The sequence below is a fragment of the Nannobrachium achirus genome (genome assembly GCF_963921795.1).
Source record: "Nannobrachium achirus genome assembly, chromosome: 23".
NCBI classification, from domain to species: Eukaryota; Metazoa; Chordata; class Actinopteri; order Myctophiformes; family Myctophidae; genus Nannobrachium; species Nannobrachium achirus.
The window spans coordinates 12,925,229-12,951,037 of NC_137830.1; the positions used below are offsets into that span (position 1 = coordinate 12,925,229).

The 25,809-nt window shown below is 42.4% G+C and overlaps 1 protein-coding gene across 1 annotated transcript in view; it reads left to right on the top strand.

Annotated features, from left to right (window-relative positions):
* large1 (LARGE xylosyl- and glucuronyltransferase 1) overlaps positions 1-25,809 on the top strand; it is a 71,474-nt gene that overhangs the window by 33,954 nt on the left and 11,711 nt on the right. The window contains exons 5-7 of the mRNA XM_080754131.1: positions 2,003-2,128; positions 7,624-7,779; positions 15,107-15,270. Of these exons, the coding sequence (XP_080610257.1) occupies positions 2,003-2,128; positions 7,624-7,779; positions 15,107-15,270 (446 nt within the window). The remainder of the gene's footprint in view (positions 1-2,002; positions 2,129-7,623; positions 7,780-15,106; positions 15,271-25,809) is intronic.

Consider the following 25,809-nt stretch of genomic DNA (forward strand, 5'->3'; position numbering starts at 1 on the left):
ATGTACTTGAAAAGAGTAGTCAAATGTTTCACAATCTTTCAAACTTTAACTCGAAAATACTATAGCAGATCTACAATGCGTTGCGATGTTGTTCGAGAAGTACAAAATAGGGCTTAAGTGGTTAACACTTTGCCGTCCGAAATAGAATGGTTGTTGGTAGATTAGCCGTGAAATTTCTATTATTGTATTGTGATCTGAGACATAATATTATGTTTATAAACATGAGCCCGCTGCCCCTCCTTCTTGGACAGCGCCGTTGTTTTTTCTTTTTTTTTTTTCCCAGGTCATTAGCTCACCGTGATTTTCTCGATCTCCGTTGGGATAGAGTGGTGGTTTTGGCCGAGCATCGATCTCCCTGTGCGTTTCGTGTGCGCGATCCGTGCGCATAACGATCCATGCATATAGTCCAGGAGTGACTGAACAGTCGATGTGTCCACTTTGGATAACCTAGCACTCCAGCTCTGCTAGTGCTAACGTCCAAACAACAAGTGGGTGGGAGGAAGGAAGGCTGAAGAAGGAAACGCCATGAGAGTCACTTCTGTTCATGTCAGAGCAGCCATGAGCTATCAATGCACAAGTGGTGACTAGGGAAGGTTAGACGATCGACGAGTTTCGGATGAAAATCATTTATTTCGGTAAATACGGTAAAGTACGGGAAAAGACGATTGGCTGCCCCTCCCCCCCTAGGAAGTCCGATATAGTACGGTTTTAATATTAAGGGGCTCCCCGTGGCTTGGAAAGGGTTAATGTATGTTTTGTTATAACAATCTCAATCCACAAAGTAACTTGTACACAGTTTTCAAATAACTGTAGTGGAGTAAAAAGTATAAACTATTAAAAAATGTATCTACTCCAGTAAAGTAAAAGTACCTCGGACAACATACGTAATTCCAGCTGTAAAAAGTGAGCATTGTGGTATCTGCCCGGTCTATCCTGAGATAATACTGTATGTCATGTGGAGTGGAGTCAAATCGTTTTCCGGCTGAGATGTCCTCCTCATTCCTCAGTCACCACAGATGATGAAACTCTACAAGGTTTGCCGAATGGCTCAGGATATGGTGGGAAGTTGTCAAAATGATGAGCTGTATTTTATTGGTGGTGGTGTTTTCAGGGATATTCGAGGGTAGGTAGTATAGGGGAGTAACAGGAGAGAAGGTTTGGCTCTAGTTAGCTGAGGTCTAGCCTACATCTGGTAGTGCTGCACCACTTTAGGCGTGCAAACTACTAAATCAACAGTAATAATCAATGATTAAATTAAATGTATTTATTTTGTGGTAAAACATGTGAAAATCAGTTTTGTCCAATAAAGCTGCAACAGTTAACCACCTGGTATCACAATTTTGGGCATGTCATTATAGGCATACTGTAAACGTGCAAACATATAACCTACAGAAAATGGCTCATCTACAAGCTTCTCGCAACATTGTTTTCTCACTCAACAGTAAACACACCAACTTACAGTTTTCGTGTATAGAGGGTATCTGCACATTTCTAAAGTGACAATTTAGGGACTTTGTAATACCTCTAAAATGACAATTTAAACATTGGCCAAATTGTCAAATATAAGAGGCAGAAATTGTGAAAATAGCAGATCTACATGCTCACAACGCCTCGCAAACGCGTGGCGGTGTGAGCATGTAGATCTTCTATTTTAACAATAGAACCGTGTTATACAAAGTGAAATTCCACAACTCTTAGTGCTTGTCAGGGTGGGGTGGGGGTCCCCAGTTCAAATATGATTATTTTGGGTGTCACGGCCTGAAAAAGGTTGAGATCCACTGCGCTAGATCAGCGCTTCTCAAACCAGAGATCGTTGAGGAGTTACTGGTCTGTAACCTGTGTGTGTGTGTGTGTGTGTGTGTGTGTGTGTGTGTGTGTGTGTGTGTGTGTGTGTGTGTGTGTGTGTGTGTGTGTGTGTGTGTGTGTGTGTGTGTGTGTGTGTGTGTGTGTGTGTGTGTGTGTGTGTGTGTGTGTGTGTGTGTGTGTGTGTGTGTGTGTGCAGGACATCTTCAACGCAGTGATCAAACAGAACCCCTTCCTGGTGCACCAGCTGCCGTGCTTCTGGAACGTCCAGCTGTCTGACCACACTCGCTCCGAGAAGTGCTACAAGGACGTGTCGGACCTCAAGGTGAGAGACGGCTCCCTCCATCTTGTCCTTCCATGTGGACACACACACACACACACACACACACACACACACACACACACACACACAGACACACACACACTCTGAATGCACACCCGCAGTGACAATTTGCACCGGCCGCAGGCCGGTATGTCACTACTTATGCTTAGTACTGTATGTTGTTGGTGTTGTTTTTTTTTGTCAGCCACTTGAACGCCAGTATCCTTATTCTTGGTGGGTGGGGGGGTGGTAGCCAATCTACAAGCTTTGCGACATGTTGTGAGCTTGCAGAACAGCTATTTTTTGTCGAAGGGATTTGGCGTAGACGAGCGGAAGAAAGTCGTCCGAGTATTGTTGTGACTAGGCCTGTCTTCAAAAATTCGACGAATCGACGCGTCGTTTTAAGCCCCCGGAATCGACGCCAATTGTTTGAGTCGAGCCGTCAAAAATATATAATTTTTTTATCACAACGGTGTGGTATGAGAGCACTGGACTGTCATGTTCTTCCTATTTAGTCCCTACTTCCCGTTAAAAGTTGCCTTGATCATATAACAAGCGGCTCTTATTTTGAAGTTAACCGCTTTGAGAGGAAATGCGTTGACGTGTTGTTATTCTACTTGTTAAAGCTGACCAAGAAGCAGCAGCGCGATGCGCTTTCACTTTCACTCACTGCCGCTGAGTGTGGCTCTGTGGTGGAGGACTGCGGTGGAGTAGAGGACTTCTTAAAAAGTTTTAGATTACGACAATTTGCTTGCATTGCGATGCAGCCCGGCCGTGTGCCGTTCTGCATCGACGCAGTGATGTTACATTATTGTTTACCTTTAGCCTACTTTGGTGTTGTTTTTCCTCCTGAAGGAACGGGGCTAAATCGTTTGCATGCTAGCGCTTTAGCCCTGTTCCTTTAGCCTTGGAGAGGCATGAAATCATTACAACCAGGCAGTTTTCAAAGCAGAGAATCCACCAATCATATGTGGTTTACAACAACTGTTGTACCGGTACTCTATCAACGCGTCGCGGTCGCGCCTCCTCTCCAGTCATTAAAGCACAACTTTTATTTTATTTTTTATTTTTTATTTTACACATAAACGATTCGTCGACGCGTCGGATTAACCCCCGCGACTCGAGTCGACTTGATAAATCCTGAGTCGAAGACAGCCCTAGTTGTGACTCAAGTTCGTTTTCACTAAGACTATATGGTTTGATTACTTTTTTCTTTTTTAACACCTTCTAAGCCTGGCCGTACTCCCTCGGACTTCCTACTGGGTCCCATCAGCCACGCCGTCTATTCCCGGACTTTTGATATAAATTATAATAAAAAAAAAAAAAACATCGGAAATTCTTCTCTGTGTCTTTTTGGAGCGATCTGAAAGGGTTAATATGCTCTGACAGTCATTTTCTGGTGCTGGGTGTGATACTCCTAATATCCAGCAGGCCACGCCGTTGACTCACATTCTGGATGGATGGCTGGCCAGGAGGAGCCTCATCCTCTCCCCAGTGTTGAAACTCAGCAAGAAGCTCAAACAAGATGGCTGGTCTTTGTCTCTGTTCGTGGATCGCGGTTTCAATCACGTTCGGGCGCCGCTTCTCTATCGCTCCTTTCCCTGCTTCGCCGCACGTAAACGAATGGAATTGATCTCCCCTCCGCCTCGCCAAAGTAAGATCGCCGACCTCTGCAGGATGAATATGTACGCTGTGTCGAGCACTCCAGTACGTGTTGTTATCATGTGGGCTTTGTTTTTTTAAAACATGTTTGTAAATAAATGGCTTATTTCTTCGGCGCTACCTCTGTTCAGAGGGTTCTGCCGCGGCTTGCAACGTGTTAATAATGTAAACCTTGTTGTGCAAAGCAGCGACAATGATCTAGATTCTAGATGATCTATCTTCACCACACATCACGACGTGACACGTTGATTAGTGCTATTTTGGAAACCCCCTCCTTTTGTGTTTGTGAGTGTGTGTGCGCGCGCATGTGCATGCATGCGTTGGTAATGGTATGCATGTGGGAAAGTTCAGACAAGGGAAAGGATGGTAATGTCATTGAGGGTATTTTTTTTTTCATTATATATTTGGTTCCTTGAAACGAATCATCTAATAATTAGATACAAAACCGTAAAATACAAAAATGTAATGAAAGAACTTTCATTACCCAGGGGGAAGATTAGTGTTGTCTGCATGCCTTCAGTCCCACTGTTCCACACGTACACAGCAGAAGGCAGCCTTAAGGTCGCCTCATCAGGGACCTGGGGACGCCAGGTGAATGCAATTAACTTCCCGGTAGGATAGGAAAGCAGCCGTACGCCAGGGGTCTCCGGGAACCAGCGTGAAGGAGCCCTGCGGTGGGTCCCCGTAACCCTGTTCCAACCAGCAGGCGTCCCCTCCTCGTAAAATGTACTCCCTTTTTACTTAAAAACTCTATACTGCCTCCCCCTGGCTAGCCGGGGTGCCTGATTTAGGGGAAAGGAAGTGGTTGGAATAACGTGTTCCTTCCACGCGCTACGTCCAACCCGGGAAGTATAACGCAGTCCACGGAAAAATGGACTCACTCAAGTAAATTAAAAGTACCTAAAAAAGTACTTCAGTAAATGTACTTACAGTCGTTCCTCTCCACGCCGTCTCTCCCTCTCGCTCCACCAACATCACCCCAGAGGAACACGGCTCTCTACAGTTAGCAGCTGCAGTGTCAGAAAGTGAAGCTTTGTGGAGGAGGATTGACAGCAGAGTACTGTCGATGTGTTGACCGAGCCTGTTCTCCACGGCTGTTCCTGCTGGACTGCCTTCCACTCGCTGCCCCTCTCTGCTCAGTGTCAACCCATCACACACACACACACACACACACACACACACACACACACACACACACACACACACACACACACACACGTTACCAGTAAGACTCCCTAATTGGGAGATAAGTGACCGTCGGGTCGCTTACACAAACTTTAGAAGGCATTGGTAGCCAATCAGGAGGGAATATGGGAAATGGGACAGATCCATGTTGATGACATGACTTTAGAGATACTGGCCCTCATTTATCAATGGAGTGTAAAAACGGTCTATTTTTACGAACACGTCCTAAACAGACATACCTGGCGTACATTTGATCCCAGCGTTGATAAATGCGCAGGCTGAAATTTAGATAAAACCCCCTTAATTATTCTTGAAACGCCCCGACACCACACCCTACACCAACATCAAAGTCACGTTGAAATGATAAATGTCGAGACTTCCCTAAATTTCGGTGTACGCCCAAATTTTGATCTGCACCACGTTGATAAATGAGGGCCACTGTGTACCGCTTTGCATGATTTTAGGGCAAAATCTGTAGGAGCAGTGTCCAAAAATGTGTTTTGCAAGAATCGGCCTCATGTGAGACTTGAGGGGTGGAGGTTGTGTTTTGGCAGCCAAGGAGTGTGTGTGCAAAGGTTGGCATGGATAGGGGCAACGGTGGTGGATATATGAGGAGGGCAAAAGTGTGACGTGACGTGTGACAGACTGACTGACAGCCGGTGGAGGTTTTGATAGTAACTGCGACCTGACGGTCGCAACTATACTTGTGATGAGATCCACATTGTACTATACTTGTGATGAGATCCACGTTAGGACGCATTGGAAAAATGAAAAAATAGTCAAAAAATTGTGCTCGTAGATAGGCAATTCTTCAGCGACACCGGCTTTTATCAAGTCAGGCATAACTCTTAACCCCCAACCCTTAAAACCATCTAAATAACTAAACCTAACCTGAATCTCTTCCTAATTGTAAGCTCAAAGTTCAATAAATGCTCCTTCTGAAGTCCAAACCTTTAGTTCTCCAAACTTTCTTTTTTCAGAACTTCTGATAACTACTTTTTCGACCTTTACTAAATATTGGTTAACCATATAAACAACCATTTCTCTTATGAGGACCAGGACAATTTATTGTCCTCGCAATGTCTATTTCTCATATTCTAGTGTACTTGTGGGGACATTTGGCCAACACAATTGTAGCCTCGGGATCCAGGCATTTCAAAGAGAAGCCTGGGATTGTATATAAAATATATGTAGCCTTTCAGATATCTTATTTTACATCAGTATTGTTCATGTGAACTGGTTTGTTTAGGCTTATCCATTATAATTATAAAATCGTTTTCCTCCCATAATTGTATTTGATTTGAGAGGCCGATAACTATGAATGATTTTATACTGCCCATTTTTTTTTTTTTTTTTGGCCTTTGCACAGAAACTACATTTGCTTACAGACAGTAAATGTCATAATACTGTATCATGAAATGTTACATTTTCTCTCTCTCCTTCCAACCCACTCCCTTCTCTCTTCTTCCTATGTCCCATCAGTCTCTCTTTCTTTTCTTTCTCTCTTTTTCTCCTTCCCTGTTTCTCTCGAATATATCTGTCTACAAAGTAATTTTCTATAAATTGTATTCGCTTCCATCATTGGATTCTAATAAAGCTCTTATTAACTGTAATTAAACCAATCAAGCAGGTATTTTCACACAAATATGTGGTTGTAACGACATACGATTTGTTATCCAGAAAAGACCACATTGGATTTGCCTGCAAAGAGACAAAGCAAATAATGTATTTTCTCTGTCGTTATAGTAGTACTAGACAAATTATTAGTTTGTTTGATCGATTGAATCTCAATGAATGTTCTACAGTATTGCAATAATACATGGTAAAACATATTCAAGTAATCCATAGTCCAGTACTTAAACCACTTATAACCGAGCCACCATTTCCATAGCTCAGGGGTGGGGCGGCATAGCTCAGGGGTAGAGAAACCGTTATTAGAGCACGAAGGGTTCCCGTAAGGTTCCCAGTTCAAATCCGGGCTCCCCCTGAGTTAATGTCGAAGGGTCCTTGGGCAAGACTCTGAACCCCTAGTTGCTCCCAGTGAGCAGGTTGGTGCCTTGCATGGTTTCCTCCGCCACCGGTGTATGAATGTGTGTGTGAATGGGTGAATGTAATGCACAATCTATGTAAAGCGCTTTGGATAAAAGCGCTATATAAATGCACCATTTACCATTTAACCTGGTGTCCCTATATTGGGCTTGTCATTATAGACAGAAATGTCCCGATCTCGGGTTGCTAACATCTAGAGGGGTCTAGGGGGTCATCCAAATCTTCCAATCCTTTTTATATTAACAACGTGAACACTATAGTGTCCATATTCTAAGAGCTGTAGCCAAAAAAGCGTTGTGAGCTTGTAGATTGGCTATTTTCAGCAAAGAGGTTTGGTGTAGAGGGGAAAAAGAGCAGACTAAGTACAGAGTAAAAGGGCAAGTTTATTGACGGTTCAAGTGGTTAAATATCTGAAAACACAAATTGACATGAATCCAATGATTGTGCTGTCAAACAATGAAACTATATGGAATCTATGAAAAGGTTGTGGGGGTCCCTGCTTCATTTCTCTCTCTCAACTAAGTTTTGAGCTTGTACTTGTAGGAGTATATAGGTAATGTGGCGAAATAAACAAATAAAATGTCTTTATGCTTCTCTTCCAGGTGATCCACTGGAACTCTCCTAAGAAACTGCGTGTGAAGAATAAGCACGTGGAGTTCTTCCGAAACCTCTACCTAACCTTCCTGGAGTATGACGGCAACCTGCTGCGGCGGGAGCTGTTCGGCTGTCCCAGTGAAACGGACCACAACAGTGAGAACGTAGGTGAAACTCTCTGTCTGTGGTGCTCAACCAAATACAGCAATGGTTCCCAACCTTTTCAGGCCGTGACCCCCAAAATAATCTTATTTTAGCACATTTAGTGCCTATCCCGTAGGGCAAAAAAAGAAGCTGCATAAAGTGCCAATCTCAGGTATCCCGGGGATATATACTGTAAATACAGTAAAGTTGTTTTGCCTTACCGTAAGGTCTGGGCTGTCGATTGATGATCGATAATGGCCGTGGTTTGTTTACAAAAGATGTTGACGTGCACGCAAAGTGAAAATCCTCCCTAGTCATAGAAACCCATTGATCTTGCAACAAAGAAGCCTCATTATCTCGAAAAAAAATATTTTGATCCCAAGGCTGGCATTTTTCATGGCAAAATAGTGCTCCAATGTTGGCTTTCTACTGACAATCGCCATTACTGTGGCTTTCTAAAAAACATCCGGGTTAAGGTTGAAAAAAAGGGACCAAAAATCTGCGCATTTTCATCCCGACTTTTCAAAATAAGAGCGACCGCCTATGGGAGGAAGTCCCGGCACTCTGCGCCCCTTCATCCCTTCAAAGTAAATGGCACTAAATGGGTTTTAACTGCAGTAAGCAGTAGATACTGAAAAGTTGAAACGGCACATCTGAAGGTGAAGCGCTCTGTCTGTGGTGCTCAACCAAATACAGTAGGCCAGTCAATCTAAGCTAAAAAAGGGCCTGACCCCAAATACATTGCAATAGTAATGGTTCAAGGTTTTTTATGATCCTTAGGGTCATCCAAATAACATATTAAAAGTTGTGCATTATATATTTAGTGGATCAAGGTAAATTCAGGGGGTTCAAGTTTGGGTCCATTCACTTACTATGTAGGAAAAAAAGACCCCCAAAAGATCTTCTTTAAGTAGCATGTGTGGGGTCTATCTAGGGGTCTTTCATGATTCTGAATCCATTGCAAGCATTTGTTTTTCACAAAAAACATTCCTTGGGCTAAAAACGGACCCATAGAACTATGGTTTAGTGATGAGTCATCACTTTTCTGGGGTCATCTCCGTTTCGTGGTGTCCGTTTTTAACCCGACGAATGTTTTTTGTGCAAAACGAATGCTTGCAATGGATTCAGGACCATGAAAAACCCCTAGTTAGACCCCTCACATGCTACTTAAAGAAGATTTTTTGGGGGGTCTTTTTTTCCTGTATAGTAAGTGAATGGACCCAAACTTGAATCCCCTAAATTTATCTTGATCCACTTAATATATAATTCACAACTAATATGTTATTTGGATGACCCTAAGGATCATAAAAAACCTTGAACCATTACTATTGCAATTTATTTTGGGTCAAACCTTAGATTGACTAGCCTACAGTGAGAACGTAGGTGAAGTGCTCTGTCCGGTGCTGAACCCATACAGTGAGAACGTGTGTGAAAGGATCTGCTGAAGCACTGCTTTTAGCTCGCCGCTGTCTGTGGTGCTGAATCCATCTAGTGGCGATCACGTGCTGATGGCACTGATTCTATATTCACATTCAGTGGCAGGACATTTACATTGCATTGAAAAGGTGTTCTCAACTATTGTAACTTTTCTTTTTTAAACTTAAAGGGGCACTTCACCACTTTTCAACTTATGTTCATATAATTGGTCCTCACTCAAAAATAGCTTTTTTCTTTTTTTTTTTTCTCAGAGGAGGGCTGTGGGCAGGTCAGAAACCCATCGTCTTGTGACATCATCGATTGCCAATCCAGCTAATAGAAACTGCAGGCTTTCTATTCCTGAAAAGTTGCAATTTTAAAGTGGAAGCCATTGTTCTCGCGATAATAAAAATCTAAATATTTTTTTCAAAAATATTGATTCATTTTTTTGGGGGAAAATGATGATGTCACAAGACGATGGATTCTGAACTTCCCACAGCTCTCCTAGTAGACTTGGACTGAGTAGAAAAAAATTGTGATATTTTATCATGAACATTAGTGAGGACCTATTATATGAAGACAGGTTGAAAAGTGGTGAACTACTCCTTTAAGTATTAAAAAACTGTACATCAAATAAAAGCAATTATAACCAGGGAAGAATATTACCAAAACAACAGCAACAAAAAAGTGGGGTCCTTGAAAGAGTTCCCCTCAGAAAAATGAGCTAATTTAGCATCAAAATCAGTTTAATCACTTTAACCCGATGTACATAATAGTGTATTTTGAGAAATTGCAGATCTACAAGCTCACAGCATGCCATCGTGTGATGCGCTGTGAGCTTGTAGATCTCTCTCTCTTTTTTTTATCTTGAAACATTTTGGAAAACATGAAAAAAAAAAACACAAATATCTTGCATGCGAGTCAATGGCATAAATTCTTTTTGCATAAATTCCTGTATCTCGGCTCCGGACCTCCCTGTGTTTCCATTGCATTGAGACACACTGTATTCAACGGCTCATAACTAGAGAACTGATGGTCGCAATGAATCGCTTTTTTTTCGTGGAAACCGTGTCGATCGTGAGATCAATCGTACTGGAGAGAAATATTCTGTGACTGCTTGAAAAGGTAAGAAAAACTACGAAATATCGCCGGCAGAAAGGGTTTTTTGTAATTATTTCACTCTGGTAGTTAAAAGGGTCACTCTATGTAGCCTGAAAGTTGTAGGTTTGATCCCAGCAATTTGCACATTCTTGTCAAAGTTCCCTTGAGCGTGAAAAGCACTGAAGGGAAAACGTCTCTCATTATGTATCCAATAAGCGCAGTATTGTGAGCTGCCTGTGTGTCGGCTGTGATGCTGGAGAGAGCATGTCAGGCCGTGTTGTCTTTGTCAGTGAGCTGTCCACGGTGCTGAAGTGGTGGGCTGCAATTTTGGAGAGGTACGCAATTGGTTTCTGTCCGGGGCGCTGGAACAGTCGGATCCAATGAGTGTCGGCTATGGTCACGAGGAGATGAAACACAGACCTGGAAAAAAAAGAAATCTGCCACAGGTTTCCAGAAAACGAGACCAGATTTCACATATAGGCACGACATCTGCAAATTGCATTCTCTCTCTCTCTCTCTCTCTCTCTCTCTCTCTCTCTGGCTAGCCCTAACGCCAACCCCCGACATGAAACGTTTCCTAAAATTAAGAGTCGGAACACATCCGTGGGGCGTTTCACGGAGCGGCCATTGTCAGTTGAGATATGAGCGCTTAATTTGAGTGCCAGTGGGGAGGCGCACAGAGAGGTGAGGGGCCGGCTGAGGTTAGCCACAGTATCTGTCACTCTGGTTATACAGATTTACGCTCACCGCAGAGGCCCCAACTCACTCTCTAAACTCCATCCATCTGTGTCTGTGTGAGACGACGGGACAAGGTTGGCTGTCTGTTTGCAACGACAACAGGTGTTAAAAAAAAACACACCCCGAGTGGCTGGCTTTGTTGGAAGAAGTACTCGGATCCAGTGGTGGAAAAAGTACTCACATATTTTAAGTCAAAGTATCAATACTGCCACGTCGTGTAATACTTTGTTACAAGTAAAAGTCCGGAATTAAAAATGCACTTCGAGTAAAAGTATGGAAGTGTTCTTAAAGTACCAAAAGTTAAAGTACAACATGTTTGAAAATAGCAGCTCTACAAGCTCACAACGCGTCGCATCGGCTTCATTGTGAGCTTGTAAATCTGCTATTTTCAAATAGCCTAGGTATAAAATAGGGCTAAATTGGTCAATGTATGTTTTATAATATTATAATTTATATTCGCAAAGTAACTAACTGTACTTACTGTACTGTTACTTTACACAACTGATTGAATTTGCTTAGTTACCTTCCACCACTGGGCTGGCAACCACACGACCAATCACGGCGACCTGCCAGGGGGGGGGGGGGGGGGGGGCTCCGTAATGAGGCTGCTTTTTCTCACAAGCACGTCGCCAAACGCCCCTTGTATGGTCCTCCAGTAAGATCAGCAAGCGATCTGTCAGTGCCTCGTCTCATAGACCAGACACGGGGGCTGGGGGTATGGCGAGCCGTGGTGAGACAGAGAGACGGAGTGAATATCTATCAGGACACTCCATGAACGGGGACGTCCGAGCATATGGGCTCTCTTTCTGCGTTTCATCACCCATAGAGGTGCTTTCGACTTCACCTCACACCTTCTGAGCTCTCAGCTTGCCGAAGGTCACCACTGGGTGCTTTGTTTTGTTTAATTATTTATTTATTTATTTATTTCACAGAGCGATGCGCCGGCTCCTCGTGGCAGAATTATTGATGTGTCAGCACAGAGGTCGGCTAATTAATCATCTTATAGTTTCCCCCATCGCCGCGTGTGCCGGTGCGGCCTTTTTCTTTGCCACCAGTCAAGTCCCAGTGTGTCCTCAGCTCTGGAAATAAGTTTGCTCACTCAATTTTTCAGAGGTTGAACAGCTATTCCATTACACAGTGATGATTAGCCTAATGAAGTCACTTGGGTACGGGCCGCAGTGGCGCGCCGCTGCTCGGGGTCCTGCAAGAGGGCCCCGTGTCACCGCCGCTCGGCTTCCTCGACGAAAAACAAACTCAGCACCCTGTTCAAAAGTAAAGCGATACCGTCGACACTTTAGCAACTGCGGTGAGCTCCACATACTTTTTTTTCATTCTTTTCCCCACCATATACCCTAGGACCCCGAGGCAATAAAAAAACGTTAATTTGTCGGTCTTCTATGATTCTTCCAAAGTTCTGCGTCAAGCCCTCGGCTGGAGTTGAAATAAAGTTAAAGAAAGGAGAAGAAACAAAGTTAAGAGCACAGAGAGCTTGATCTGTGTTAATGATCTAAATCGTTGTTTTTAATTCACTGTAATGTATATATTTTTCTCTGTCTTCGAGTAGCTGCAATAAAAACAAGATCTACCATTCGTAACTACGTCTCTGCACTGAATCACACTGCTCTGACGAAGCAACCCCTTCCTCTGGGTTCCCAATCCATAGAGATCTGTGCACTCTCTTGAGTGAGTGTTGATCACATATTGTTGGGGTAACTCCCAGCTAGTGTGCGGTAGAAGAACTGTAACTGTGCCACATCTCCCCATGGAAAAATGGAGCTTCTGTTTGATCCATATATTCTCCTCTCATCTTCCCCCTAATTGCATCAAAGTTTGCATTAAAAAAAAGGAGTACACAACTCCCAACAAGATCTCCCCGGATGACCTCAAAGAGCTGAAACGGAATACTGATCAAATGTCATTAGTCTGAGAGCTGGCTGTCCCCAGGGGAGAAGGACATCAATAAGACGACGCACTGACATAATCCAAATTGAAGTTGTATTATTGGAGTGAGACTATTCACTTCATTCTGTCTGTTCATAATGTTTAAAAGGGCCTTTTATCTCAAATTTGTAAATATCAATTCCAGAGTCACAAGGACCACTGTGCCTTTATCTTGTCTCAATTGTGATGTGAATATCCATCATTGAAATGATAGGAATAATCATTAATAGCACAAATAGTGACATTTGTTTAAACCACTTAAGGTCTGTTTTATGCCTCGTCAATAGGTGGTATTCTCACTTAATGTCCACCTATAACAGAGGTCTTCAAAGGGGACCCCCTGGGGGGTCCTCAGAGTTACTACAGGGGGGCCGCCAAATCTTTGTGTGATTGGATAATTCTTTTAGATTAACAACTTGAACCCTCACATCCCTATTCTGAGGTGAACTTGAGGTGAGATCGGCTATTTTCGGCAAATAGGTTGGTTGTGGAGGTAAAAAAAGAGCAGATAGGTCAAGTTTACAAAGTATCGACAATTTAAGTGATTAAATGTGATTAAATGTCTGGGGGAAAAAAACACATTCACACGAATAGTGTATTCACGCTTTGAAAGATATTTAATCCATGCCGTTTGGGAAAAGCACATATAGCACATATTTCGATCTTAATGAGCTTGAATCTCTATTTAAATTAACATGAAATGAAACAAATGAATCAACACACTTAAAGGCATTAGCATATTATCACCACTTAACACGCCACGCTTGACCTGCGTGTTGTCACTTCTCTCAACAACTGCTAAATCCCATTTTAACACTTCAACTGAGCACGTTTTCTTTGAGCATCACCCTCGGGACGAGTGCATTGCTTTTCTTCCCCATATTGAATAATGCATTTGAAATATAAACGTTATGTTCTATCTGTGCCTCTACTAACACCCTAGTGTTTTCTTTTTCCTTATCGCAACCGACAAGAGCAGATAGCCTGACTGATATACTGTATGGGTCTGACAGATGTATCAGCCATTATTTGACTTTTTAGAGTAGACGACAGCAATTTTGGCAATAGGTCGCATTTACTACCAAAACCTCCACCGGCTGTCCGTCCGTCAGTCAGTCAGTCAGTCAGTCACACGTCACACTTTTGCCCTGCTCATATCTCCGCAACCGTTGCCCCGATCCATGCCAAATTTTGCACACATACTCCTTGCCTGCCAAATCACAACCTCCACCCAATTAACACATGACCCTCTTCTAGCGCCACCCTGAGGCCGATTCTTGCAAAACAAATTTTTGGACACAGCTCCTACAATTTCTGCCCTAAAATCACGCGAATTGGTACACAGTATGTCTACACTCATGTCATCAACATGGATCTGTCCCATATAGCGCCACCTTCAGGCCGAGTTTTTTAAAACACATTTTTGGACACTGCTCCTACAGATTTTGCCCTAAAATCACGCAAATCGGTACACAGTATGTCTACACTCATGTCATCAACATGGATCTGTCCCATATAGCGCCACCTTCAGGACGATTTTTTAAAACACATTTTTGGACACTACTCCTACACATTTTGCCCTAAAATCACGCTGCGACCTGACGGTCGCTTATCTCCCGATTAGGGAGTCTTACTGGTAATACAACATACAATTTAACATTAATACCAGTCAGACGCCTTAAGGGCGAGGTCACACTGAACCAACAGAGACTGACACAATATGTCAATATATGGTCATTCCCAGATATGGGCTTAATATTGATGACATCAGGGATCTCCATATATGGGCATAAAAGGGACATGGATGGAATTCATTTGCATGTGTGACTCGCGTCACGACAACCACCCTGGTTATCATGAGACAGAGACAATATGTCCATATATGGGCATTCCCAGATATGGGCATTCAGATATTGATGACATAGATATTGGCCAATGACATGAGGCTTTGGACCTGAGGCGTGACAGGAGGTGGACATGATCTGCAGATTGTCGATGGACATGATCTGCAGATTCCTAAGGCTAGTCGCTATTAAAGCCTTGAAAACGAAATCTATCCATCTATTTTTATTATTTATTCCTATCCTTTCCAATTGTGCCCCTAAAGTAACTGACCGATCCTTCCCCTGTTTTGTGTGTGTGCGCGTGCAGCTCCAGCGAACCCTGTCGGAGCTGGACGAGGATGACCCGTGCTACGAGTTTCGCCGGGAGCGCTTCACTGTGCACCGCACACACCTGTACTTCCTCCACTACGAGTACGAGCCCAGCGCCGACCACACGGACGTCACGCTGGTCGCCCAGCTCTCCATGGACAGGTACCATACCACAGAAACCACTCACTCAATTCAACTCAATTCAGAGGAGCTTTATTGCAGGGGATCTCAAACCTTTTTAGGCCGTGACCCCAAAAATAAACATATTTGAACTGGGGACCCCCACCCTGACAAGCACTTGGAATTGTAGGTATTACATTTAATGTGACTCGGTTCCACAGATAAATATTGTGAAAATAGCAGATCTACTTTCGCCTCGCGTTGCGAGGCGTTGTGAGCATGTAGATCGGCTATTTTCACAATGTCCGCCTCTTGCTTACTTAATATTTGACAGTTTGGCCATTTTGGTTTTAAAACGGTCTTGAAAGTCCTTAAATTGTCACTTTATAAATGCGCAGATACCCTGTATACACTTATACTGTGTGTTGGTTTGTTTATCATTGAGTGAGAAAAGAAAATTTCATTAAGCTAATCATCTGGGGACCCCACCAAATAATTTGGGGTCCCGACCCCAAGTTTGAGAACCACATATGTTTACATTGCCAAAGCAAGTGCCACATTATAATAAAAACTGTTGTAGCAGCATTTTTTTTTCTTAAAACGATTAGATAGTATACAAAGAAAAGCCTCAGATTTAAAATGTGTTTAAAGATATATGTGCAGTACTGTTAGGTCTAGAGGTTTACTGATGTACAGATCAGGGTTTCCGCTAGGCATTTTTGGGGCCGGCCACCTTGGCCGGCAGGATTATATTTTACCGGCCAATCAATTCATTTATCGGCCATATTATATTGAACGTCACATACGTGTTTGCAGATGAGATACTGTATGTGCATGGTGCACCGTGCACCCAACTGATAATTACACCATTTTATGTTTGCGCTGGGTTTCCTTCCTCTTAACACAGATGCAATTGCAATATGTTCCAACAAAATAATATCCTAACTATCTAGCCTACTTATGTAGAGGTATCGCTTGCCAAAAAAAGAAGTGAATAGGTTAAAGTGGGCGCGCAACTCAAGCGAACCGTTTGCGCGCCCTGCCACACAGTGGCCTACAAATTAATAAGTTAATAGTAAATGATTTTGGCTTCACGTCTCATTAAACCTTTTACACACAACATTTGTTTTATTTTGTTAATGTTATGTTATGATGGTGCAAGGAAGGTTGACTTGCTTCTGTTGCTTTGACCACGATGGCATCACATCCATGCGATCAGAAAGTCATGTGCGTGCTTGTATAGACTAATATCCATGATTCCACAGAGTTCGTGTCCCTTTTTTTATTATCGTCTGCTGGGTCCAGCTTGGTATAGATTACCTCGGAAGAACCCCAGTTCTGTTCTGATTATAACACTAAACCCACGCTGATTGTTACAAGGTGCTATGAAACGTGATGTGTGCTTCTCCGTAAGGCCGTATGCGTGTCTAAAATAGCAGACATAAAAGCTCACAGCGCGGCGCGTTTCGCCTTGTTGTGAGCTTGAAGCTCTGATATTTCCAATGCGCGTAATGAGAGATGGGATTTATGGCTCTTTGAAGTGAGCCGGATCTCTGGGATCCGTTCCTTTCAAAGAGCCGTTCAAAAGACTGGCTCATTCTAGTAGTTACTTTGTAGATTTTGATTATAATTACAAATAACTTCAACCCTATATACATTTATTTCGGACATATATAGGTACATCTGCCATTTGAAAATAGCTGATCTACAAGCTCACAATGCTATCGTTCATTTCAAAGAGCCGTTCAAAAGACTCGATTCGTTCGCGAACGCCCCACCACTACAGCGCAGCATGAAGCAGCAGCAGTGGTGGTGAGCTCCGCTGTCGTCAGACAGACTCACAGAACATGATACAAATTTAAAATTATGATAGGTTTTAATGGTTGTAGCTTTACTACTTTAGACAAATAATTACGTCTATAATAAGATTAAATGATAAAATAGCCTAAGAGGCATTTTCCCAGCCGGCCACGGTGGCCGGTGGACTTTATAATTACCGGCCAATTAAACATTTAACCGGCCAATGGCCGGTAAATACCGGCTAACGGAATCTCTGGTACAGATAGTGTGGGACTCACACACATCTCATTGCATTGCATTTAATAATTCTTTGCAATGCAATAGCATTAAGCTGATCCTCTCAAGAGCTATTTGCTGTATGTGTATATGCACAATAAAATACATATATGAAGCCAAGACGTTGATGTGATACAAAACAACTTTACTACATCACATGGCTTGGCTTCTATTTATACGAGCATCCGTCGCCCATGTGACCTCTCTGAATTTAAGCCGGTGGTGGTTATTGTGAAACACATTCAGAGCTTTGCAAACGGCACATTTCTGCCTCTGAACTGGGAAAAACATCAAGACGGACGATCAAAACAAATGAGCTTCGGTGAAATCAAAACGGATCAAAAGAACGAACCGATCAAACGACACACTTATGTGGCTGTCTGTTGCTCCTTTTCCAGCACGGCTGTGGCAGGACTTTGTTACATATCAGCCCCTGTTCGCCCGGAAACCTCATTATGACCAAAGCTGTTACTTTTTAGGATTCAAATGAGCAAAAGTAGCAGATCAAAACGTGCCGCTTCGTGTCATGTTTTGAGCTTGCAGATCAGCTACTTTTGATACTTTAGTGTGACGCTGTAGTTTGATCAATTAGGGCATGAATTAACCCATTTAGGCCTGAACACATTATGACGCAATATTTTATGCTTTAAATATAGAAATAATAGCAGATATACAAGCTCACAGCGCGGCACCAAGTGCCGCGCTGTGAGCTTGTAGATCTGCTATTTTTGAAAAACTGTGAAAATTAGAATTCTATATTCTATCTATAAGTGTCTTTTGAATCCTTCTAAGATTTTTTGGAAAAACCTATGTTTTTTATGTCAGCAATCTGGCCAGCCATCGTCAAAGAAAAGGTCCTTTTCACTTAACTGGAGCTCAGTTAGTCTGTTCTTGAGAGACTACTAATGTCAGAGGTTCTCAAACCTTTTCATGTGAAGGACCCCCAAAATGATATTTATTTGTCCACGAAACCCCCATCTCAAAATATTTAGTTCCAGGGACCACCCAGAAGCAAAATTTGAGTTACAAACGTTCGCTTTGAAAATTCAAAGATTTGCACACATTTTCACGACTTTTTCAAAAATAGCAGATCTACAAGCTCGCAGCGCGGCACTCGGTGCCGCGCTGTGAGCTTGTATATCTGCTATTTTTCATTAGCTAAAGCATTCAATAATTTTGGGCCTAAATGGGTTAAAAGACAAACAATAGCAACAGCAGAAAATGTTAAAATATGGAGATTAGAGGTTTCTGCCCGACAGCAATGATATCAACATGAAGGCTTTTTTTTTTTTTTTTTTTTTTTCTTATCAGGCAGATCTTTTTTTTCCAAACGGTGCCTCAAATATTTGTGTGTGTGTGTGTGTGTGTGTGTGTGTGTGTGTGTGTGTGTGTGTGTGTGTGTGTGTGTGTGTGTGTGTGTGTGTGTGTGTGTGTGTGTGTGTGTGTGTGTGTGTGTGTGTGTGTGTGTGTGTGTGTGTGTGTGTGTGTGTGTGTGTGTGTGTGCGTGCGCGCGAACACACACTGGATATATTTGTTGTACAGCATGGTGTCCAGCTGTTACTTATCAGGAAACGGGGGGGAAATGGTGTTCCAGTGGATCCAATGTACTTACTATTTAGTGGCACATTTTTTATTTAATTTTTTAATTTTTTTAATTATTGGTTAAATATTTCTAAAACTCACTTTTTACTCTTCCTTTTTTCCCCGAATGCCTAGACTGCCAGATTGCTGAAATTTTTACGTCAGCGAACAGCTCCATCTGGTGTAAAAAGAAATTGGAATCACAGCCCCACCAGAACACCTTTTCTTTTCTTTTTTTTTTTACTCTTACTATTCTCACAACAAGAGTTTTTAGGTCGGTTTCTTCCGTTACTTTTGCACGGCACTGCTGTACGACAAAGTAGGACATTCATCTACGAAAAAAACACTGAACATAAAAAGTTTAAATATGGATGATAAATAAGAAATACAAATAAAAGAAAGATAGAACTTTCACTAAAAATATAAAAGAACATGGAATCCGGAGGTAATGAGGTAGTCGTTCCTTGCAACTTTATTCAAAGAAGCATCAAAAACAAAGTCCATGATAGGCAAGTATAGAATCAAGTAGAGAGGACCCAAGGTCCTAAAAGCACTGACCTAACCTCACGGCCGGCCAGGCTCAACTGAGTTTTCACATCAAGAATAAAGTGACCTTAAATACAGTTTCAATACACAAAGTCATGGCCTACTCAGACAGACAAATGGTTTAAACCGGGAGACAAAGTGAGATACTTGACACCTACTGATCAAGGAGATTGTTCTTCAAAACGCAGACAGTAAACAAAAGGACAATCAACATTCATTGTGAATCAAAGGATATGACCCCCTCCCGATGGAACAGCTGGCCACAGCTGCTGCTGTAGCCCTACTTTTAGCAGACTGAATGTCCAAAATAGTTTCACAGTTCATATTAATATAAATCAAAATACATACATTTGTTTAAACAGAAACCTATTTATCAATGGAGATACAAGGTTTCTGCCCGACAGCGACGATGGGCTCCATTGCTCCGGCGGCAGCTCTGCCGTTGTGACAACACTATTGGGGGAGAGATTATGAAACAAACCGAGTAGTTTGGGTTTGCAGGCCCTCCATCTCCGCAATCTCTTCTTTATCTGTTCACCCGTGACACTCGGAAAGATTGGAGAGGAAGAGGAAGCCATGCGTCAGAGATGGGAAGCCGTCGCTCGTATCGCCACCGTCGGGGCGGGAAACCTTGTATGTCCAAAATGGAGGGGGAAAAATGTTCCATGTGGTTTAGCTTTAAAGACACACGCTCTCTGTAATACTTTTCTTTGGCTCAGTGTTTATAAAACCCACTGACACACTTAACCACTTTCACTTTGACCAGTGGTGTAAAGTAACTAAGTACATTTACGTAAGTAATGTCCTTAAGGTATTTGTACTTTACTATTATTAGTATTATTAGTATTTCCGATTTCCGTTACTTTTACTAGGGCATTCACGAATAGTGATTTTTAGTATTCGAATTATTCGACCTCAAAGTATTTGAATAGTCGAATATTCGACAGGACTGGCCAAACTGTCAAATATTAAGTAAGCAAGAGGCGAACATTGTCAAAATAGCCGATCTACATGCTCACAACGCCTCGCAACGAGCATGTAGATCGGCTATTTTCACAATATTTATCTGCAGAACCGAGTCCCATCAAAATGTAATACCTACAATTCCAAGTGCTTGTCAAGGTGGGGGTCCCCATTTAAAATATGTTTATTTTGGGGGTCACGGCCTAAAAAGGTTGAGAACCATTGACAACTCATTCTTATGACTTCCTATCTAGCCAACCTTTATCAATTATATCTTAAAAAAAAAAAAAGAAAAAAAGAAAACCTAACTCAACTTTTACCCTAACTTTTACTTCTACTCCACTACATCTCAGTGGCAAATATTGTACTTTTACTCCAATATCTATCTACGATCTACAAGGTCACAATGTGTCACGATGTGATACATCTACTATTAGATCTACTATTTTCTAAAGATTTCTATACATTTTTATACATTCTCCATAATGAGTACTTTTTACTTTTAACTACGTTTTGATACCAAAACCTTTGTACTTTTACAACTCAAGTCAATTTTGAATTCCAGACTTTTAGTTTTAGTTAAAAATATAGAGATCATGTACAAGGTGTGCACCCGACGGCAACTATAATCACCTGCGTTTCTGCCAGTAATGCTTCTCCTCTCGTTCCTCTACGCCAGGGGTCCCCAAACTTTTTTGTCTCGGGTCACCCCATAAATATTTGTTTTAATCCAAGGTACCCCTACATTATAATTTTCACTCCCAGCACCTTATATTTATAGCATATCGTCGTTGTCGGGTGGAAAACTTGTATGTCCAAAACCGTTCGTTTTGTATTTATCATCTATAAAATGTACTAAACTAGTGAAAACAGCAGATCTACAAGCATTTAACGCCTCGCATCATGAGGCGTTGTGCTTGTAGATCGGCTGTTTTCACTAGTTTTGTGCGACAGTCTTGTATGATGAAGCAGGGCTTTGCTTTAGCAAAAGACGTACACATTTGAAACTTGGAGATACGAGGTTTCTCCACGACAGTTACGATATTTTAGTGATTATGTTGCGAGGAAAACGTTGAGATAATAGCCATTTTGGTTAGAACTGACTGAAAATAACTTTGTACTTCAAGTTTAAAATGATACTAAATATTTTGTCCAAGTGTCCAAATAAATTCCAAATATTATCAAATGATCTCGCGGCACCCCTGGATTGCCGTCACGGCACCCCAGGGTGCCCCGTCACCCACTTTGAAAACCCCTGCTCTACGCGTGCGCTCTGTGTCTGTCAGAATGTGTCTCAGTCTGCGGCTGACTCTTACCACTCTCAATTTAGGGGAAATGAACGGGGCGAATGGACAGCTTGTTGAGAGCCATGACACCGGAGCTGATTGAACATGGTCTGCGTCTCACAGGAGAGCTCCCTGTTGTTGGCACATGTTATTAACCCTACGCGCAAGAGAGCCTTGTTTACCGACAGCAGCAGAAAAGGAGAGAAAACACAAACCCTTTCACCCTTGTCAAAACGAAACCGCCGAGGAGGAGTCCTTATTTATATGTTGCAGATTAATCTTTTTCATAGATTCCATATGGTTTCATTGTTTGACAGCACGATCATCAGGGTGTTTTGGATTCATGTGATTGTACTGTATGCATGTATTTTTCAGACATTTACCACCAAACTGTCAATACTTAGTGAACTTGACCTTTCACTCTGCATTGCTCTTATAGTTCAAGGTGGTTAATATTTAAATAAAAACGTCCTATCACAGAAAGGTTTGGCCCCTGTTGTAACTGAGCAGTGGTGGCTGAGTGGTTAGTGTCCACACCTAGGACTCCGGAGGCCCCAGAGGTCGCAGGTACGATTCCCCACTCCAGCTACCACTGCTCCCCTTCCCCCTTGCGCTCCTTGTGGGCATCACTGGGTTGAGTTCAGCTGGGTTAAAGCTGATAAAAAAAAAAGCAGCTGGGTTGGGCTGCGATATCTGAATTTCCCCCGCGGGAGGAGTAGGTATTCATTATTATTATTAACTCTGAGGACACCCTAGGGGTCCAGGACCCACTGTTGAAGACCCTGACTTAAACGCGATATACTTTGTTCGTTGACAGGGGTCCCCCATGGCTCTATACTAGATCCCCTCTTTTTTTACCCTCTACACTAAACATCCTCCCTGAAAATAGCTGATCTGCAAGCTCACAATTCACGTGTCATTAATTTGAGATGTGGGGAGTGATGTTCCATTGCCACGGAAACCAAAACCCTGTTCACAGATACACACTTAAAAGGAAATTGCTTGTGCCCCCCCTTGAAGGCAGACACTCCTCTGCCGCTAATTCAAAAACAATCCCCCGTCGCTCATTCCATTCTGCAATGTCCTGAAAAGCCCCCCCAAAATATTGCATTTGCAGTGTTTGTTCATATGGTCAACAAACACGCATGCGCACAGGCACGCACACACACACACACACACACACACACACACACACACACACACACACACACACACACACACACACACACACACACACACACGCATGCACACACACACACACACACACACACACACACACACAGTATTATGCTTACAGCGACTCCAGTGTTATTCCAGCCTGAACAATTTCTATCCACCTCTTTGGCTTCCGTTTCTTGTCTCTAAACTCTCTTATCTAAACGAAGCAATAATTGGCTAAAAGTCAACAACAACAAAAAAAAAAAAACATGGCATCCTCTCAGAAGCATGTGTTCGGTTCCTGGCAGCGGTGCCTCCTGCTTTAACGGGCAGTCCGACAAACTCAAATCTCTTATTTGTGATAAGCTGCGAACAGCTCACTTGAAAATGTAATACCGACAGACCAGCTAAAAATGTTTTGTCTGATAAGCTGATGTGAAACTTAGATTTTTAGAAGGTTCACAAACACCACACCGCTGTCAAGCATGGTTCAATTTAATAAAGATCATCACATTAGTGCTCAAAAGTAGCACAAGTAATCCCAGGATCTCTACAGCAGGCCTTACTATTTTGCCATTTATATGCTAATTTAATTGTTTTGGTTTGATCACTCACAGCTAGCTCTGTGATTGTAAGTACACTTCCACAGTGAACCCCACGCTGTGTTCATGTGAACATCCAATTCTTTACTCATTTGGAGGGGTACCAGTGTGTCTTAAGGTTATTGGTTTGGTTATCTTCGCTGTCTGGCAGAAACCTTGCATCTCCATATTTCAACTTTTTAATGTATTTTTCTTTTTTTCTTTTTAGTTTTTTCCTCATAAATCAATGTACTAATGAACAACAAACAGTATTACGCACGGCACAAGTAGAGAAACCTTTGCGCTATATTTGCTATTTGCCATTTCGCTATTTTTTTTTTTTAAGAAGTTTGGAAGCGAAAGTGGTTATGTTTGCCTGAGGGTTATTGATATTGAACCAGTGAAAAGTTTTAACTACATCTTTTGACTAAATTATAATCACATTGGATCCACTGGAACACAGGTTATTTTATTCCTTTTCCCGAAAGAACATACAAGGTTTACACTGCACCCGACAGCGACGATATGAACCTCTTCAATGCATTTCGCATTTCTCTCTCTGTGTTCAGCATTTTTCTTTAATTCTTTCGAATTATTTCTCTTGCTCCATTGCTCTCTCGGCTTCACCCCGTCTCTCTTCCCATCTCTGGCTGTCTGGTAATACCCTCGGTTTGTTTGAATCACGCGAGCAGCCTCGTTTGAGCTGCAAGGAGTTGTTGCCTAAATTAAAGCCTGTAAATTAAAGTCAAACAAGGGATTATGATCACCGTGCAAAGCTGTGAGAACATCCTAAATTCCATCTCGGGAAGTCCAATAAATCCTCCTTAACTCATATTTCCGGTGATAATTTCTAGATTTCTTCTTAATAGTGCGCTGTGGAAACTCGTCGTCTTTGGGAGCTTTGGCCTGCAGCGTGGTCTATTAGTCCAGTTAGTTGTGAGATAGATATTGTTACTGTCACGTTTTAATTTAAACATTTTATATCCCTAATAAATCGTATGACCGTGTCATAAAAAAGTAGAAACCCAGCCTACCTACACGCTTGTAGAAATGATACAGTATATAGATATAGATATCTTGACATACGTTCATACATACATAACATACAGTACACACAGTACACACATACATACTATACATACATACTATACATACTAACATACTGTACATACTATACATACATACATACATACTATACATACATACATACATACATACATACATACATACATACATACATAGATAGGCCTACATACATACAAAGTGAACCTTTTCACAATAAATGGAGAGAGAGTTTGGGGGCGATGTGCTGCAAAGGTCCACCGGGCCCGTGAAATTAAGAGCCAGATCCAATTAAAATGCTGCAAACTGGGGAGCTGAGAACCAGTGTGCGGATTGATTGATCGATTGAATATTTTATTAGACAGAAATGTAAAAACAGTAAAAAAGCACAGTCAAACACTTTGTCTAAAAGGATTACACCAAAAAAGTCCCCCTTGCGGTCTTTTTGAGATGTTTTTTTTGACCAATGAAAAGTATTAACAAGAGCTTGTGAATAAATAATAACTACATTGGATCGGTTTGGAACACAGGTCATTTTTTTTCTCCATTTCCTGGAAAGTAAGGGCATTGGACATACTAGCTTAGTGCCCGGCGGCAAGGATGCAGTTCCTGTAGGGTTTATTGATATTTGCCCAGAGCCAGCCGTCTCATTAGCTTTAAAGAAGTGGCAGCTGCTGGACAAGACACGCTGTAGGAATTTGAAAGGAATCCAAGATCATGGGCATCTTTGAGAGCATCGTAAAAGCGGCACTCTACGCTTAGACGAGCGTGTCACACACACTTAATACAGACACGTGCAGCGCACACACACACACACACACACACACACACACACACACACACACACACACACACACACACACACACAGTGATACTCTCACCCCCTCTGATATAAATACAGTTGTGTGTTTGTGCTGCTCTGGCAAGGTGGATGGGCCTTAATTATTTTATACTTTAGTTATTGAAAAATACCAGATATACAAGCTCACAGCGCGGCACCGAATGCCGCCCTGCGAGCTTGTAGATCTGCTATTTTTGAAACGTTTTTTGTTACTCAAATTTTGCTTCTGGGGGTCCCTGGAACTAAATATTTTGAGATGGTGGTCCGTGGCCAAATACATAATCATTTTGGGGGTCCTTCACATGAAAAGGTTTGAGCTAGAGGTCTTCGGACCTGCCCGAGATCCGAAATTACCCGCGATCCGAACCGCCCCGAGCCGGGTAACGGGGCCGTTTTCGAGCTTTTACCGCGGGGCGGGCCGGGGCCGGGGCCGTCTGCCCCGGTTCCCCGGGTATCTCCTGTTACCCGAGTGGAGCCGAGACAGGCC